Here is a 20,402-nt window from a genome sequence, read left to right as displayed (position 1 = left end):
TTTTCATTTCTAATTTTGTTAATTTGGTTTTTCTCTCTTTGTTTCTTAATGAGTCTTGCTAATGGTTTGTCAATTTTGTTTATTTTTTCAAAAAACCAGCTTTTAGCTTTGTTGATTTTTGCTATGGTCTCTTTAGTTTCTTTTGCATTTATTTCTGCCCTGATTTTTAAGATTTCTTTCCTTCTGCTAACTCTGGGGTTCTTCATTTCTTCCTTCTCTAATTGCTTTAGGTGTAGAGTTAGGTTATTTATTTGGTTTTTTTCTTGTTTCTTGATGTAAGCCTGTAATGCTATGAACCTTCCTCTTAGCACTGCTTTTACAGTGTCCCATAGGTTTTGGGTTGTTGTGTTTTCATTTTCATTCATTTCTATACATATTTTGATTTCTTTTTTGATTTCTTCTATGATTTGTTGGTTATTCAGAAGCGTGTTATTTAGCCTCCATATGTTTGAAGTTTTAACAATTTTTTTCCTGTAATTGAGAAAGATCTAAATGTAAGACCAGAAACTATAAAACTCCTAGAGGAGAACATAGGCAAAACACTCTCCGACATAAATCACAGCAAGATCCTCTATGACCCACCTCCCAGAATATTGGAAATAAAAGCAAAACTAAACAAATGGGACCTAATGAAACTTAAAAGCTTTTGCACTACAAAGGAAACTATAAGTAAGGTGAAAAGACAGCCCTCAGATTGGGAGAAAATAATAGCAAATGAAGAAACAGACAAAGGATTAATCTCAAAAATATACAAGCAACTCTTGAAGCTCAATTCCAGAAAAATAAATGACCCAATCAAAAAATGGGCCAAAGAACTAAACAGACATTTCTCCAAAGAAGACATACAGATGGCTAACAAACACATGAAAAGATGCTCAACATCACTCATTATTAGAGAAATGCAAATCAAAACCACAATGAGGTACCATTACACGCCAGTCAGGATGGCTGCTATCCAAAAATCTACAAGCAATAAATGCTGGAGAGGGTGTGGAGAAAAGGGAACCCTCTTACACTGTTGGTGGGAATGCAAACTAGTACAGCCGCTATGGAAAACAGTGTGGAGATTTCTTAAAAAACTGGAAATAGAACTGCCATATGACCCAGCAATCCCACTTCTGGGCATACACACTGAGGAAACCAGATCTGAAAGAGACACGTGCACCCCAATGTTCATCGCAGCACTGTTTATAATAGCCAGGACATGGAAGCAACCTAGATGCCCATCAGCAGATGAATGGATAAGGAAGCTGTGGTACATATACACCATGGAATATTACTCAGCCATTACAAAGAATTCATTTGAACCAGTCCTAATGAGATGGATGAAGCTGGAGCCCATTATACAGAGTGAAGTAAGCCAGAAAGATAAAGAACATTACAGCATACTAACACATATATATGGAATTTAGAAAGGTGATAACGATAACCCTATATGCAAAACAGAAAAAGAGACACAGAAATACAGAACAGACTTTTGAACTGTGTGGGAGAATGTGAGGGTGGGATATTTCAAAAGAACAGCATGTATACTATCTATGGTGAAACAGATCACCAGCCCAGGTGGGATGCACGAGACAAGTGCTCCGGCCTGGTGCACTGGGAAGACCCAGAGGAATCGGGTGGAGAGGGAGGTGGGAGCGGGGATCGGGATGGGGAATACATGTAAATCCATGGCTGATTCATATCAATGTATGACAAAACCCACTGGAAAAAAATAATAATAAAAAAAAAAAAAAAAAAAAAAAGTCACCTCATTAACATCACAGAAGACACATTTATCACTCTCAGTACTTAGGAAATTCCAAGAGGTTTTAGAGCTGTGAGCCAGGAATAGCGGAGGAAGACCAAATGTATTTGAAACACATATTTTGGTGATCTGAAATCTTATAAATCACGGTATTGTACTGGTTATAACTGTAATTAGCATAGCTTCTGATAAGTGAACAGCGGTGTTTGTACCATGGTTACGAACACCAACTGATTAGGCATTTTCCAAATCTGGATTACTGAGATCACAATACATCTTTTTACTCAGTCTATCTCCCACTTTTGTTTCCTGTACAAATGTAACTCTATGAAGACTCTCATGCTTTTTATATACAACAATATGTATAAAAAGGAACAATATTTAAAAGACTACAAATGATTAGGTAAGACTCAAGTATTTGGTAGTAACTTGCTTCATTAGGATTTTCATAAATACATATAAACACACTCCTTAATAAATACCTAAACATAGGCAAATGCCATAAACCACCTTAGAAATTTTGAACTGAACCTTGGTAGAGAAAGTAATGAAACAAGGTAAGCGGTAGGAGGGTGCTGGCATCAGAGTATCTAAAACATAATTCACAATGACTTACATCATAAGGAAACTGACCTCACATAAAGAAAGTTCTGAGGTTCAAGAGGCTAATTCAGTGGCTCAGAGACACTGTCTAGGACCTACGTTCATTTAATCTTCCATGCCACCATTTTTCGGAAAGTCAGCTTCACTTCTTTCATCCTCCAGCATATTGTAACATTGTCAGATATAACATCCAAACAACCGTCCACAGCAAAAGGGGCCATGTTTTCCAGTGTCTTATTGATAAGACTGAAAAAAATCATCACAAATCTCCAGAATACCCCCTTTCATGACCACTGGCTGACAATGATGAGTAACATTGGTTACCATTATCATCTCAGTCTAACCCAAATGGAAGAATGGGACACACACACACACACAAAAGAATGGGACAGCTTGGTGTGAAGAATGGGATTATGTGAAAGAGAGGCTAAAACATTTTTTAAAATACGGATCTCTTACACAATCTTCTGTGTTTTACCTACCAATCATTCTCCCTACATTTTTGCCTACTCCATAAGTTTCCTGCCCAAAGTGGCTCTTTCACTTTTCCACCCATACTTTCACAAACCTCCAATTTCAACCACTCTGCTCTTATTATCACTCCAACTCTGAGAGACCTAATGTCATTTCTTATGAACTTGCTACTCTTTCCTCCTCCCCACCTGAACATTTTCCCCTAACATGCTTCTCCTTTTGTTTATTCATTCATGTATGCATGCATTCATTGAACAAATTAATCACCTGGAATAAGCTCAGCAATGTCACAGCGCTGGAAGGATGGCAGTGAAGAAAACAGTCTAAGATCCAGGACTTCACAGAGTTCACATTCTTTTGACGATTCTGCTGGGAAAAATAGACAGTAAATAAAACAAATAAGTAAAAATATAAATTATGTTGGATAAGAGAAAAGCAGGAAATGGTAGGAAGAGTGATGTCACAGCTGCATTCTTAAACTGAGTAGTCATGGCAGGGCTATATTGAAAAAGCAACATTTGAGAAAAGATTTAAGAGAGATCCTCTCTCAGGATATTTGGGAGAAAAGCCCTGGAGGCAGAGGAAATGGCCACAGCAAAGGCACTTTGGTGGGAGGATGCCCAGGGTCTTCAAGGAGAACAAAGTGAGCAAGAAGGGAAAAAAGAGTAAGTTATGGGATCAGAGAAATAATAGAGGATGGAGAAGAACTGTACAGAACTTTGTAAACCATTATAATAAATTTAGATTTTACTCAGGGAGATGGGTAACTAGTTGAGAGCTTTCAACAGAAAAGTAACATAAAAGTATTTTTGCTTTGAAAGGATTATGCTGGTTGCTGTGTAGAGATTGGCTTGGGTTGGGCTGAGTTGGGTTGGGTTGAGTAAGAGGAGGGGGTTAGCAAGGACAGAAGCAGGACCAGTTTGGGAAGCTATTATAATTTTCATAATAAAAGTGATGGCGGCTTGGACCAGAGTAGTAAATAGAGGAGCTGGTTAAAAATGGCTAGATTCTGGGTATGTTTTGAAAATGAAGCCTGTGGTATATGCCAACTGGTTAATGATGAATTATGTGAAAACAGTGTGTTCTTTCCTCCTTTTTTTCTGTAATTATCTCAAAACACTATATTGTTCTCTTTCCCCAAACATCTTTCATTTGTTCTCTCTTTCTTGGTCTCTTGACTAAGTCTACAAAGTTGCTTCAGTTTCCATTTATTGAAAACAAAACCAAGCAAAACGAACAACAACAAAGCCCTTTGAGGATCTGATAACCCCTCAAGTTACCTTTGCATTTTATTCACTTATTCATCCACATATTCATCCACAAGTTTTATTCATTCTGATCATTTTTTTCAATTCTCCAGTTTTCCAGATTTATACTTAATCTTAGCCTCAAAACTCTGCCTTCTTGACAGCAATTTTGGTGTGAAAATCATTTATTGGGTTTTCTGACATTCGAAGTGATTTGTTCTATAACTACTTCAATAATTCTTATTTTTTCTGTACTTTATTGGCCAAAAAGACTCTTTTCTCTCATATCATTTTGCACAGCTCATACATATGTCTATCCTGAATAAGAGAAAATAGATGAAGAAAAATGAGATTTAAATTTACTTTGTAAATGGGATGCATTTATGATCATTTAAATGAGAGATTTCCTTAAAGAACACCCTCCTACACACTAACTGTACAGTGCTCATCTCCTGCTCCACTGATGTCCATTTCATATTGAATTTACACAGAAAGCATATGTGAAATTTCCAACATTTTCCATGATCCTTTCACTGACTTATTAATTTTATTAATGCCTTCAGTTTGTGCATGATTTAAAATAAGATATGTGCTTCAAAAAGCAATCTTATACATAAATAGACCAAGGGATGGTTAAGCAGTTTATCCCTAAAACATGCACATCCTGTTTTTTAGGTGTGTATAAGACAGGGAAATAAGCTTTAAGTCTTTTCTTTGGATTAAAGACATTTGGAAATTGTTATTAAGGAAGTGGTTAAATGCAAGTGGTCGAATAGGAGATGGCAAGAGTGAACATGGACATTTTAGAAAGCAGTGAAATAAAATGGATGGGAATGGGGAAATTTAATTCACATGGCCATTATATCTACTCCTGTGGGCAAGAATCCCTTAGAAGAAACAGAATAGCCTCATAGTCAATATGAGTCTGAAATGCAGTACTTGGGTGCAATCTCAAAAACAACAGAATGATCTTGGTTTGTTTCCAAAGCAAACCACTCAACATTAAGGGCTAGAGCTCAGATGACTGTAGCTCAAATAATTATCTATTTATTGCAAAACTCAGATTTAAGTTGAAGAAAGTAGAGTAAACCACTAGGCAATTCAGGTATGACCTAAATCAAATGTCATCTGCTTATCCAGTGGAAATAGATTCAAGGGATTAGATCTGATAGAGTGCCTAAAGAACTATGGATGGAAGTTCATAACATTGTACAGGAGGCAGTGATCAAAAGCATCCCCCCAAAAAAGAAATGCAACAAGGCAAAATGGTTGTCTGAGGAGGCCTTACAAAGAGCTGGGAAAAGAAGAGAAGCTAAAGGCAAAGGAGAAAGGAACAGATATACCCAACTGAATGCAGAGTTCCAGAGAATAGCAAGGAGAGATAAGAAAGCCCTCCTAAGTGATCAATGCAAAGAAATAGAGAAAAACAGTAGAATGAAAAAGACTAGAGATCTATTCAAGAAAATCAGAGATACGAAGGGAACATTTCATGCAAGATGGGCACAATAAAGGACAGAAATGGTATGGACCTAAGAGAAGCAGAAGATATTAAGAAGAGGTGGCAAGAATACACAGAAGAACTATACAAAAAAGATTTTCATGACCCAGATAATCATGATGGTGTGATCACTCACCTACAGCCAGACATCCTGGAATGCAAAGTCAAGTGGGCCTTAGGAAGCATTATTATTAACAAAGCTAGTGGATGAGATGGAATTCCCCAGCTGACTTATTTCCAGTTCTAAAAGATGATGCTACTAAAGTGCTGCACTCAATATGCCAGAAAATTTGGAAAACTCAGCAGTGGCCATAGGACTGGAAAAGGTCAGTTTTCATTCCAATCCCAAAGAATGTTCTATCTATCACACAACTGCAGTCATCTCACATGCTAGCAAAGTAATGCTCAAAATTCTCCAAGCCAGGCTTCAGCAATATATAAACTATGAACTTCCGGATGTTCAAGCTGGTTTTAGAAAAGGCAGAGGAACCAGAGATAAAATTGCCAACATCTGTTGGATCATCAAAAAAGCAAGAGAATTCCAGAAAAACATCTATTTCTGCTTCATTGACTACGCTAAAGCTTTTGACCGTGCGGATCAAAACAAACTGCAGAAAATTCTTCAGGAGATGGGAATACCTGAACACCTTATCTGTCTCCTGAGAAACCTGTATGCAGGTCAAGAAGCAACAATTAGAATAGAACATGAAACAATGGGCTGGATCAAAATTGGGAAAGGAGTACATCAAGGCTGTATATTGTCATCCTGCTTATGTAACTTCTATGCAGAGTACATCATGAGAAATGCCAGGCTGGATGAAGCACAAGCTGGAATCAAGACTGCTGGAAGGACTATCAATAACCTCAGATATACAAGTGAAACCACCCTAATGGAAGAAAGTGATAAGGAATTAAAGAGCCTCTTTTTTTTTTTTCATTCAACAAATGTTTATTGACTGCCTTTATTATTTTTTTCATTTATTTTTATTAGTTGGAGGCTAATTACTTTACAATATTGTAGTGGTTTTTGCCATACATTGACATGAATCAGCCATGGATTTACATGTGTTCCCCATCCCGATTCCCCCTCCCACCTCCCTCCCCATCCCATCCCTCTGGGTCTTCCCAGTGCACCAGCCCTGAGCACTCGTCTCATGCATCCAACCTGGGCTGGGGATCTGTTTCACCCTTGATAGTATACTTGTTTCAATGCTGTTCTCTCAGAACATCCCACCCTCGCCTTCTCCCACAAAGTCCAAAAGTCTGTTCTGTACATCTGTGTCTCTTTTTCTGTTTTGCATATAGGGTTATCATTACCATCTTTTTAAATTACATATATATGCGTTAGTATACTGTATTGGTCTTAAAGAGCCTCTTGATGAAAGTGAAAGAAGACAGTGACAAAGCTGGCTTAAAACTCAACATTCAGAAAACTAAGATCATGGCATCTGGTCCCATCACTTCCTGGCAAATAGATGGGGAAACAATGGAAACAGTGAGAGACTTCACTCTCTTGGGCTCTAAAATCACTGCGGAGAGCGACTGCAGCCATGAAATTAAAAGATACTTGTTCCTTGGAAGAAAGCTATAGAAATCTTAGACAGTGTATTGAAAAGCAGAGCCATCACTTTTCCAGCAATTGTCCATATAGTCAAAGTTATGGTTTTTCCAGTAGTCATGTATGGATGTGAGAGTTGACCATAAAGAAGGCTGAGCACTAAAGAATTGATGCTTTCAAATTGTGGTGCTGGCGAAGGCTCTTGAGAGTCCCTTGAACTGGAAGGAGATCAAACCAGTCAATCCTAAAGGAAATCAGTCCTGAATAGTCATTGGAAGGACTGGTGCTGAAGCCCTAATACTTTGGTCACCTGATGCAAAGAGCCGACTCATTGGAAAAGACCCTGATGCTGAGGAAGACTGTGGGCAGGAGGAGAAGGGGGCGACAGAGGATGAGATGGTTGGATGGCATCACCGACTCAATGGACATGAGTTTGAGCAATCTCTGGGAGATGGTGAAGCACAGGGATGCCTGGCGTGCTGCATCCATGAGGTCATAAAGAATCAGATATCACTGAGCAACTGAACAACAACTTAATTAAGGGATGCCAAATGTTTTCACGGAACAAATGCTTTCCAGTAGAAAATGCTAATGTAATTAAAAGGCATTAGTGTTGATGAAGAGGACTCAACAAACATTTCTACTACACAAGATCACCAGGAAAAGAGCTCCGGTGGGTGGGTTGAAAATATACATCAAATAAGTGAGTTATTAATAGCTTGAATCCTTTCACTGACTTCTAAGATAGACTACATTGGATTCTTTTCCTCTAAATATTTTAAAGGATGATAGAATAAAGTAAAATATGTATACAATGGTTTCTAGGATAAACTATCTCCCTGTGCATTTCACTAAACTGAATGATACCTAGTGTGGTTTGAGAGTTAAAGAAAATAGAATAAATGGTGTGTTTAGTGAAGAGGCTGAAGATGAAGGTGGATCTAAGGACATGCCTCCCCCTATAGGCCTTTCATAGAAGGTTACTTATCCTTCAGCATTACATATTCCTCAGGGCACACAACTGGGAGTTAGCAACTCCATACTGCCTCCAGACACATTCCACACGCCGTGTAGAAACGTAAAAGTGAAAAACCTCCTTCTCTGAGGCTCCTGACATCTAGTTATCCCTCTATCCTTCAACTTTGTTTAAAAGTACCATCTACTACCAACTTCTAGGTAAAGAGTTTCTGTCTACTCCAAGCTCTGCTACCATTCTGAGTTACTTTAATGGCTATATAAAGGGCAAACTAGGGCTTCCCAGGTGACTCAGTGGTAAAGAATCCATCTGCCAATGCAGGAGACACAGGTTCAATCCCTGGATTGGGAAGATCCCCTGGAGAAGGAAGTGGCAACCCACTCCAGTATTCCTGCCTGGAGAATTCCAAGGATAGAGGAGCCTGGAGGGCTACCGTCCATGAGGTCACAAACAGTCAGGCATGACTTTTCAGCAACAAAACAACAACAAAGGGCAAACTATCATCATAGGCTCATTTCTCAGTTGTAATGATTAACTTCTAATACAATTAGAATCATCATTTTAGTCATTCTACTTCTGATAAATTTATTACCTGAATCTCCCTCACATAAGTAATAGTCACTTCTAATATCAAACTCTCTCTTTTCCTTCTAGCTTTAGGCATCATCCTCACAATATCTGCTATTGCACCTAATATACACACTTTTGTTTGAATATATTCATTTTATTCTATTCTTTCGTCTCATTCTGCATTCATTTACCCATTTTGAACCACACAGCCTGTATAGAAATTTCAGTAATCCAATGTCTAGTAGACACTGATAGAAATGGGGGAAAGGAAATAAAGAAATGGAATTTTTGTTCAAATCATTATGGGCAAATTACATTTACTATCCATTCCTGAGGGACTACCCCCATATTTTAAATTTTATCTTTTGCTCTAATTTTTATTTTTTAATTTTATCACCAGATAAACATGGTCTCTTGTAGATCTAAGAGGAACTAGAGCTTCCTGAACAAAGGAGATACAAAAAGAACAACAACAAAAATAAATCTTTACAGAAGGTAACTAAAGCTAATTTCAGAACAATTCATTCTTAAATATTTAAAAACTAGTAAGACAGTTTTTCATACCAGAGTTATGGCATAGAAACCAGAGTGTCAAAACTATACTGAGCACAGATCTACAAGTCTAAAGAGTATGAAGAAAAAAAAAATAGCAGATTGAAGAACCCTGAATTCAGCATCTAACATATAGTAGGTACTCAAAAAGTTTTTATCAGGAGTGCTTACATAAACAGTGTTATAGAAGTTCTTGAACAGGTAGACTGAGTGAGTATATAATTCCCTTCCCGTGACCATCCCATAGTTTATCTGTTTTTTGTGGGTACTTTCAACCATCCTCATGGTATCTGCAATCATCTGTATGCTGATGACTCCCAACTATGTAAGAGTCCCCTAACTTCTGGATTCTTAAATCCATGTGCCTACTAAATGTGTCCAATTGTATGTTCCACCAGCCCCATATTCCACAATGAAGCTTTTTATTTCTTCCTCCAAATATATACCCTCTCCTATATTTTCTTAACTTAGTTAAGTGCACCACCTAAGGCAGTAACTTAGGTAGCATTCTACACTTTTCTCTTTATCAATGAAAAGTGAAACTGAAAGTTGCTCAGTCATGTCCAACTCTTTGCAATCCCATGGACTATACAGTCCATGGAATTCTCCAGGCCAGAATACTGGGGTGGGTAGCCTTTCCCTTCTCTAAGGGATCTTCCCGACTGAAGGATTGAAAGCAGGTCTCTTGCATTGCAGGTGAATTCTTTACCAGCTAAGCCACAAGGAAAGCCCAAATTTATCAATAATCCTACTCATTTTACTTCCCATATATTCTTGAAACTGTTATCTACTCTTTCTCCATATCATCACCGCCGCAAGGAATTATCTCATCATCTCTCACACGACTATTGCAGTAGAATGAGTCTATCTCAAGTAGTCTATCTCAAATCTATCTCAAGTCCACGGTATTTTATCTAAATGTCAACTCTATGTTTGTTTGGTTTTTTTTTCCCTTAGCCTTAAGATCTCACAGTGGAATCTCACAACATACAGTATAAATTCATCCATAAGCTATGTTTTATATCCCTATCCATCTACACCCTGCATTTTACCTTGTCTTATTTTACATGGAGCTGCAGGTTTGATCCCTGGGTTGGGAACATCCCCAGAGAAGGAGATGGCAATCCACTCCAGGATTCTTGCTTGGGAAATCCCATGGACAGAGGAGCCTGGCGAACTGCAGCCCAGAGGGTCACAAATGAGTTGGGCAGGTCTTGGCAACTAAACCACTATCGCCGGGGGTGGGGGGGGTGGAGGGAAGCACTGTTTTACCCATCTACGCCATGCTGCTAAGCCTCGCACATGTTTGTGCTGGATTTTTTTTTCTGCCTGCCTACCTGTCTCTTCATACTGTATTCCTTCTCATCTTTGACAATTTACTGTAGGATCATATCTTGCTGAAGTTTTTCCAGTCCTCCTAGTATGGGTTAAGAGTCCTTCTTGAATGTTTCTACAATAAAACTTCTCACTTTCTTTAAAAATTATCTGTTTACAATTCATCATCCCACTCCAGATTGTGAACATATCAATGAGTTACCCACATGCTCCTTATCACAGTCCCTTGCACATAGAGTATTCAGGAAACAGGAAAGCTGTAAATTAAACCCAAACAAGGGAACACAATGTAAAGTTGATAAGTCATAGTCTTGTTTCTAAAATTATTGACATTGTTACTTATATGGAAGTTGAATGGATATAAGATGAGCTTAGGAATCAGAGGTACAAACTCTCATCCTGGGTTCCCTACTCATAAACCATGTGGGCCTGGGTTTACTCATGTTCATTCTCAATGCCTCCCTCTTTAGGATGATAATAGCACCTACTCTTTAGGGTAGTTTTAAGAACTGAGGATAATATAGCAAAAAGAACCCGGTACACTCAATATTCTGTTATCATTATTTCTTTTTTAGAACTTTTTAAAATGGAAGTATAGCTGATTCACAATGTTGTGTCAGTCTCTTGTGTTTAACAAAGCGATTAAGGCATTTACATATATATATACTCCTTATTATTTTTCTTGTGACCTTGAAAATAATTACAAAGCACTTTATTTGAAAAGTGAGTCAATATTTGTAAAACACTTAAAACAGTCCTCACAAGTATGTGCATGTGTGTGGATACATGTGGACATGTGCATGTGTACCTAAGTTTAAATAGGTGCCTAAAAGATATATGAACTTATTACATAAGAGAAATAAATTTCACTGACATTTTATTAATTATACATTCTGAAGAGCTTCAACTATTTTTAGTTGATGTTTTTTTATTTTTTAAATAAGCCCAAATAGAAAGAATTATGCAGCTGCAGCAGAGACTATAAAAGCATTATTAGCCACTTTAAACTGTACATTATTGTTGAGTGGAATAACGCATAAGTGAATGAATGAAAATGTGGTCTATTTAGGCATCTGGTAAACATACTTAAGCTGTAATTATAGACAGGAAGAGGGAGGGTCCCATCTGATAGCAAAGATGAGCTTCCCAGTCTATAAGTGACAGTCTGTAAATTCACCTTCCTTTGAAAACAAGAACTATTTGGAAGTTCCAAATAAGTCTAATGTATCCCTTGCTTTACTAGAATTAAGTTGGGATTTCTATTTTTATATTATTTATAAAATTTTTTACCAAAACAGAATGGGTTAGGAGAGAATAGAATGTTTAGGATCTGTTTCATAAAGCAGGGGCACTTGGCAGTGTGTGTGTGTGTGTGTGTGTGTGTGTGTGTGTGTGTGTACATAAGCGAGACAGACAGAGACAGAGAGAAGAGTTTTGAACAGGAAGTGTAGAATGTCCTAAGTTATCTATTAAAAGATTTAAATTAACTGTAAATTAGCCTAACAGAAGATGTTAAAAAATACTTTAAGGACCCCTTTGTAAGGAATCATAAATAATTCTACTATTCTATTAATATTCTCTTAAATTAATCTCCAAAGCCGTTTTCTGGCCGTGTAACTCAATTCACAGATAAATACAAAAAGCTTCCCACTGCAGTGTGAATGTCCTTTGATGACCGGTACTTCACAGGGGATCCTCTTCTAAGGTGTCTTTTTTGGTGCAGTAAAGGCTGCTCAATCTGGTCTTTAAGTTCTTTTCCTCTCTTCTTTATGGCCTAGACCTAAAGTTACTGAGTACATACTGCCTTCTCTCCTTCCTTCTCCCAAGAGATGGTGAGCTCTACGAGGCAACACCTGTGGGTTAATTATCTCTCTATCCCCAGGACAAAGCCCAATTTCTAGAATTTAATAGATGCTCAACTAACATCTACTGAAGAAGGTGATCTATTTTGCTTCATTTAATAAGCCATTTCACTTTCACTCAGATGCTAAATACTTTTAACATCTTAGAAGAAATCAACGTTATGAGGAAGGCCTTTATCCCAGGACAAATAATGATTATAATTCTACTGCTTATTGTTTTATTTAATATTAATAGTGAAACAGAAGGAAAAGAAACTTTTCTAAAATGTAACTATATCAAGGGCAAACAAGTCTTCTGAAAGTAAGACACTCTATCACTACCTGCTGAATACCAGGAACATGGATGACATGGCACCAAGTCAGGCTCCTGATTTAGGAGGGAAAATGTAATAAACACAATAAATCTTAAGAGTCTTGGACCCTTACAAGCTCTACAGACGATTCCTCTCAACTAGGTAGGCTTGTGATTCTGGTCAAGTTAGTTAAGTAAGTCTGTTTCCTCATTTGGCAAATGAAAATAACAGTGCCTCTTTAATTACCTCCACAGGTTTAAACTGATGAATAAAAGAGAGATTATTTCTGTGAAAGCATGTAGGCTCTGAAAACTGGCATACAAATACAAGAGCTCATCTTGATGCACCATGTAGCTGACAACTGTTGGAAATCACAAATTTTAGTTGAAACTTCTAGTACCCTCCAGGTGTGCTGAATTGCCAACTCTGATGTAAAAGCTGTTTGAACCACCCTCCACAATGCAGGCAGCAGAGTACTGATGGTCACACATCAGTTTAAAGGTTGTATAAACCTCCTACGTGGAAGGAACATCTCTTTTCTTTTGGCATCCCCAGTTTCCAGTATAACACACAGACATAGTAGTACTCAGTGAAGGTTCATTAATGACACAGATGACTTTTTAAACTAGGAGGCAACACATTATAATAGCTAAAAATGCAGGTTCTGAATTTAGCTTCCTGTGTTCAAATCCTTGATCAGTCTGCTCAATCCTTATAATCTTAGGTTTCTGCTTTGGTAAAATGGATATAATAAAAAAAAAAAAAAAAAGAGGCTCTGCCACGAGTTGTTGCCAGGACTGCATTTAGGTCAAATTCCAGCATCATGGCTGACACATGGTAAACGTTAAGTAAATTCTGATTTACTGACATTCATCTTTTCGTTAGATGCTATGAATTATGTTCCTTTTACCATAGATTATTAAATATGATCAATAGGCAATTTAAAAGGGTAGACCGCATGTGGTTCAACCAAGAAGTAACAAAATGGTCCTGCAGTGTGATCCGCATACCATCTACAGCGTCACCGGTCAGCCACCACGGTGAAAGCAGGGGCCCCGTTCAGCTGCGGGGCCACCCTCCGGAGCCCAGGTCTCCCTCAGCCCAGTGAAGCCCACAATCACATCTTTCTGTTTGCTCCTGTCCTTGTTCACGCTCACCAGGTACAAAGACAGGAGGCTGGCCCAGCACAAGTCGGAAATAGAGTGTTTCACCCCCAAAGGGAGTATGGGGAATGGTGGGAGAGCAACCATGAGCAGGTAAGCAAAACGTGAGTGGCCTGAGGTGGTGTGAACTACGTGTCTGCAAGCTGCAGGAACAGGTGGCTCCCTGGCCCGGGTCCTTGCCCAGCCCTGCCTCCCAGGCAGTGTGTCCAACCTGGGCCTCCGCCCAGGTTTGATTTGCAAAACCCACACCGTCCTCACAAGAAGTGACGGGAGCCTCCTGTCCCAGACGCTGCTGTTCCCCAGGGCTGTGCGCTTTGCATGTCTGAAGCCTTAGCTCACAGTCAGTGGCCCTGTGGATCTTAACGTACTGGTCAAACGCTTCTGTGGAGTTTGCAAAGTGGAAGAGATGGGAGGAAACTCAGAACCATCCAGTCGCTTGACAAAAATTAAACAGCAAAAGCCTAGGACTGGTTTTGAGGGAAGGACTGCAATGGAGGGAAAGATTCAGCCCTGATCTCACAAGCCTGGGAATTAATCTGACTTGCACTGAGTCAAAAGTCAACTCATAGCCAAGGGCAAATGCCAGGCCAAACAAGCGAACCGCAGAGGCCAGCGGCTCTTTGTGAACGGACATCAGGAAAGCTAGTCCTCCTCTAGCTACTGTAGCTTTGCAGCTCCCTTCCTCCTCTGTGTTTGGTGGTGAACGCCCCGTGTCGCTGCGCTCTGCATGTTCCTTCCCACCAGGCCTTCCCAATCGAGCTGTGCCCAGGAAAAGGGGGGTACTTGGAATTATGAGCATCGACTGAGCTGTGTTGCATGAAATAATCGTGCTTTATTGCATGGGACTGGGTTTCAAAGAAGAGGGCTCTGGAGATAAAGACTGTCAAGGCTGGCATTAAATGGTCCCAGGAGGCTGGAGGAGCCCTGAGTTGGGAAACTGATCACCACGAACTAGCTCCCCACCCCTAATTTGCTGTAGCATTTCCCAGTCCATCTGTCTGTTGTGTGGAAGGGAAGCTCTCGCAAATCGGCCTGGGTTAAAGGAAAGGGGACGTGCAGAGAGTGCAGCGTGCACACACGTGTGTGCACGTGCTGAGAGCAGAGCAACGAGAGAATCCAATCCCACTGAACTTTCACTCCCCAACACTGTTCGATTCCGTGGCAGTGGGTTTCTTTTGGTTTCCAAAATAATGCCTGTTTCTACAAGGACACTGGCACAACTTTTGGAAGGCCATTCACATTGCAGTCTGTGAAAATGGTGTCCTGACCTGTGCGGTGTATAGCCTGAGTCATTGTTCCTAGCAGCCTGGTCAAGAGCTTGACTGACTTCATCCACTGCTCCCAGCACAAGACAGTGAGAGCATGTGTATGTGTAGGCACGTACGTGTGCACACGGGTATATCTGATGGCCTTATGTCCCTGTAAACGGCCGTCTTTAGATCCCAGTGTATCTGGAAGATAACCACCAATGGATCATTTTGTGGGGGTCACTCAACAGACTGGTACTGGGGCTCCTAGTGTCCTTCCATTCAGATGTGAGAAAGTGGCGTAATTCCTGTACTTGAAAACCATCCAGACAGTGTCAGGGTTGGCAGGACAAGGTGAAAACACTGTCCCAGACGAGCACAGGGGCTCTGTCCAAAGTGCCTTCTGATTTGAAGCACTGTCTCGGATGGACCTCCCAAACCTAGCAAACCTGACTGCCTGTCAAATACACTGAGGCAAAGATGGATAACACGGATCTAGAGTATGTAGCACAGGGCACTCTGCTCCATGTTATGTGACAGCCTGGATGGGAGGGGAGTTTGGGGGCGAGTGGATACATGTATATGTATGGCTGAGTCCCTTTGCTGTTTCCCTGAAACTATCACCACGTTGTTAATCGGCTTTACCACAATACAAAATAAAAAGTTAAAAAAAAAAAAATATATATATATATATATACACTGAAGCCAAACCTAGGAATCTGTAGTGTAACAAGTTTCCAAGGTCATTCTGATTTAGTCAGTCCATAAACTTGTGTTTTGAAATAACCCATTTGTGTAGGAGATGACGTGGAGCTATTCATGGCAAACATCAGGTTTCAATTCTGTCATGCAGTATTCTCAAGAGGGTTTGGTCAGCGCCTCGAACTCTCAAGTCTGATCAGACTAGTGATTAATTTGCTCAAGGCTGCCTTGATTGAAAACAGGTGAGGAGAAGACAGAGTGTGAGTAAGGGGACGCCAGCTTCCTTGGTTCAGGTCCAGATCTACAAAGGTAGCCACGCAGGGTGTCTACACCAGAATGGTCTGTTTCCCTACAATAGGAAGACATCATTTAGCATTTGTTTGTATAAAGCCAAGGTAATGGCGAGGCTTATTACACTGATATGTCCTGGCAGGCAGAGGGGAACAGTGTACGCTGCACCAAAGACAGTTCTGTTGGAGCAAACACCTTAGCCCCACAGATTAAGAACAGTTAAGAAGAAACAAATGACCTTCCCTTCCTACTTTTTCTTCTCATTTCTTTAGCATCAAGTAAAAACTGACAGAGAGAAAGAGTCTATGGAAGGAGTCCTTATAGTTGTTCATATCAATATGCACACCAATATATTTACCCAGAAGAAATAAGCTTAACATGAATATTAAGAGAAAGATATTAAGATACCAGAGGGAAGACCACTGCAGTGTAAACTATTTCTAAATAAGGGGTTAGAGTAGTTAATCTCAAGTTGCTTGCTCAGAAATAGAATGGAAAGGCTGGAAACAGAATACTTAAACAAGACTTTGGTACATAGTTTTTGTATCCGCTGATAAGGCCTCTTTCTCATCCACTCCCACTCCGTCCCCCAGTTGCTTCCCAGAGTCACAGGCAGGCATCATGTTTACTCTGCAAACATTGGGGGTGATTCTGTGGCCACCATCAAGCCCAGCCAGTCCCAGGGAGGGGCTAAGGGAAGCTCAAACCACCACAGAAAACCAGGAATGTCAACCTGCAACTCACAAACTACAGAGTGGGCTGGATCCTATGAATTTACGCCCAGGGCAGTCCTTGTGAGCCACACTGCTTAGCAGGAGAGGAGGAGCAATTGTACAAGGCATGCAGTCACAGCCCAGCAGAATAGCGTGACCTTGTCAGCAGCGCTGGCAGGGCCTGGAGACAACGCCTCCCCTCTCCCTCCTCCTCCTATCCCCTCCCACGCTTGGAAAGGAATCGGAACGCTGTATGTCCCCAGAACAGTCTAGCTTCCCGAAACACTATGTCGCTGTTTTCCCTTTGGGTGAACTTTCTTTTTCTGTCTCACTGTAGCATAATTTGTCATTTGTTCATACTTTCCCAGTGGACAGTCTGTGTTTCAGAGTAGTCTTCCTGATTGCAGGAGGAGTGAAAGAGAGTCCTAAACAGGGAGATGCTCTAAGAAAGGGGAATTCTCTAAACTCTGTAACGTGGGAGTTCATACAGAGATGATTCACCCCCAGGAATGACTAGAACCTCAACAATGAATGTCATCACCGCCCGTATCAGCAGGGGGATTCCACTTCTGTGCTTCTTAAGTCTGCATTCTGATGTGCTCATGTTAGACTCCGTGATGGAGAGGCATAGCCACTCTGAGTCTCCCAGTCTCTGAAAAAGGGCCCTCCTTCAACAAATGAAATAGATCTAAAGCCCATTCAGTGCTTGAGGGAAGGAGGGTGGTAAGGGGTGATTTTTACTGTTGTTATGTCATGATATCAATTATGTGAAAGAAAGATCAATCCCCAATCAGTTGATTAACTGATTTTCACCTAGTAGATGCAGCATCTAATATTAGTGGGTATAAATATCTAATAATTCCTTGGAGAATCCAGTAACAATGACATCATAAGAGTCATTATTAAATGAATAAGGAGCTCAGATTTGAAAGTAACCCCAAAACATGATATCTGTGCTAGGATTCTTTTGCCTTTCATTCATTCAATTATTTCTTCCTCCATATAATGCTCATTATTGAGCTTCTACTATGAGTCAAGCACTGACAAGACTCAAGGTGAATGGATGACCAAGTCAAGACTAATGCCTTTGAAAATTCACTGTCCACTGAGGAACAGAGTCAGAAAAACAGATCACTGCAAAGCAATGTGGACCTCTTCCCCCAAAGAATAATTATTTATCAGATTAACTCCTCATTTAATATAAATAGTAACCTATGCCAGTGCAAACAGAATTAAAAGTAATAGAAACTAAATAATAATAAATGTTCAGAAACGGCTAGACACATAGTTATACAAAATTCAGAGTCCATAAAATGCTCCAATCAAAAGACATAGACTGGCAGATTGTTTAAAAAAGAAAAGCCTACAACATGTGGCCTACAAGAGACCCACTTTAGGGCAAAGCATACAAACAGACTGAAAGTGAGGGGTTAGAAAAAATATTTCATGCAAACGGAAATGACAAAAAAAACAGGGGTCCCAATACTCATATCAGAAAAAACAGACGTTACAACAAAAGCCATAAAGAAAAACTTCAGGGCCCATAGAAGAGAGAGAGTCCGGCTTTGCAGCATAGCAGAGGCCAGCTGGTTGCTGAGCAATAGGTGAGGATGGCTGCAATAGTCTTGTCTTCATTCCTCCCCAACATCAACTTCAAATTAACATTCTAACATATTCAGAGATATTCTAAAACAAATAAAACTAATAACAATTGCTGCCATTATTGTAATTACTATGCATCAGACACTGGTAGTCCCTTCACAAATGTTATATATCAAGTTCTCACAAAAACATTATAAGCAAGATATTTTTCCTTTCCATGGGACATATGAGATCATAACAGTATTTGTCTTTCTCTAGCTTATTTCACTTAATATAATGCCCTCGCATTTCATCCATGTTGTCATAAATGGCAAGATTTCCTTCTATTTCTAAATATAATAAGCTGAATAATATTTTTTAACCACATTTTCTTTATCCATTTGTCCACCAATGGACTCAGTGCTAGTGCTAAGTCGCTTCAGTCGTGTCTGACTCTGCGACTCCATGGATTGTAGCCCACCAGGCTCCTCTGTCCTTGGGATTCTCCAGGCAAGAATACTGGCGTGGTTGCCAGTTCCTCCTCCAGGGGAGCTTCCTGACCCAGGGACTGAACCCACATCTCTTACACCTCCTGCCTTTGCAGGTGGGTTCTTTGCCACTAGTGCCACCTGGGAAGCCCATGGACTCTTACATTGCTTCCATATTTTGGCCATTGTAAATACTGCTACAACAGACATGGGGGTACAGATATCTTTTCAAGATACTGATTTCATTTCTTTGGGATTAATACCCAGTAGCGGAATTGCTGGATTCACATGATAGTGTGATTTTTTAATTTTTTGAGCAGCCTCCCAACTGTTTTCCACAGTGGCTGCATCCATTCATTTTCCCACCAAAGTGTACAAGGGTTCCCTTTGCTCCCTATCCTCGTCAAGGCTCGTCATTTCTTCTCTTTTTTGATAGTGGCCATTCTAGCAGGCATGGCCTGACTGTGGTTTTGACCTGCATTTCCCTGATAATTAATGATAAGCACCTTTTCATGTACCTGTTGGCCATTTTTATGTCTTCTTTGCAACAATGACTCCTCAGAAAGGACACATTTTCTTTATCCATTTATCCATCAATGGACATTTAGGTTGTTAGGCTACTGTGAATAATGCTTCAGTGACCACGAAGGTACTAATACCTCTTTGAGATCCTAATTCCAATTTTTTTTTCTTTAATGTATACCCAGAAGTAGGATTGCTGGATCAGGTTGCAGTGTGTTTTCAATTCTTTAAGGAACTTCCATACTGTTGTCCACAGATGTTTTGCATTCCCACCAACAATGTGCAAGGATTCCAATTTCTCCACATCCTTAGAAACATTGATTATCCCTTGTTTTTGTTGTTGTTGTTGTTTAATAGTTATCCTAACAGGTATGATATGATAATACTATGTTGTCCACTAAAAGTTTTAAGAGGGTAGGTCTCATTTTAAGTGTCCTTACGATAATACAAGGAAGGAAGGAAGAGAGGAAGGAGGGAGGGAGGGAGGGAGGGAGGGAGGTAAGGTTGCAAAGAGACATCACGAAGCATGTGAAGCATCCCAGAGGGAATGGAACTGGAACTGTGCCTCCCACCTGTGGCATGTGTCCATTTTATGTGAAAAGAAAAAATAATCCAAAAAACTGCTTTCTTAAATGAGGAGCTCTTTTATAGATGTTAACAATAAGCAGGTCAGTGGTAGACGTCCAAGAGGGATTCAAGCTGCGAACTTCAAGTACTCTTCACACATCAGATCTAAGCTACACGCATTACTTGAAGCGTTTCAACTAAGGTCAAAAGGAATCTTTTGTCTAAATGGAAACCGTTTGGGTGACTTCCCTGGCAGTCCAGTAGTTAGGACTCCGTGCTTCCACTGCAGGCAGCGTGGGTTTGATCCCTGGTCAGGGAATTAAGATCTTACATGCCACAGTGAGTGGCCAAAAAAAAAAAAAAAAAGAAGGAATTAGTTTTTCAGCAACCGCTGTAAAATTCCAGGGAAG

General features: G+C 40.0%; 1 protein-coding gene and 1 pseudogene across 2 annotated transcripts in view; one reads left to right on the top strand and one right to left on the bottom strand.

Moving 5' to 3' along the window:
• The window catches only part of GRM5 (glutamate metabotropic receptor 5), a 583,230-nt gene that overhangs the window by 550,671 nt on the left and 12,157 nt on the right, over window positions 1-20,402 (top strand). The window contains exon 8 of one of the 2 annotated variants that reach the window (XM_061120390.1): window positions 13,879-13,974. The exons of the other annotated variant lie outside the window; for it this stretch is intronic. Within the exon in view, the coding sequence (XP_060976373.1) occupies window positions 13,879-13,974 (96 nt within the window). The remainder of the gene's footprint in view (window positions 1-13,878; window positions 13,975-20,402) is intronic. 2 annotated transcript variants of the gene reach the window in all.
• The window catches only part of LOC133040554 (polyglutamylase complex subunit TTLL1-like), a 201,340-nt pseudogene that overhangs the window by 169,066 nt on the left and 11,872 nt on the right, over window positions 1-20,402 (bottom strand).

Source organism: Dama dama, chromosome 2, assembly GCF_033118175.1.
Source record: "Dama dama isolate Ldn47 chromosome 2, ASM3311817v1, whole genome shotgun sequence".
Taxonomy (NCBI): domain Eukaryota; kingdom Metazoa; phylum Chordata; class Mammalia; order Artiodactyla; family Cervidae; genus Dama; species Dama dama.
This window is presented reverse-complemented; position numbering and strand designations above follow the sequence as displayed.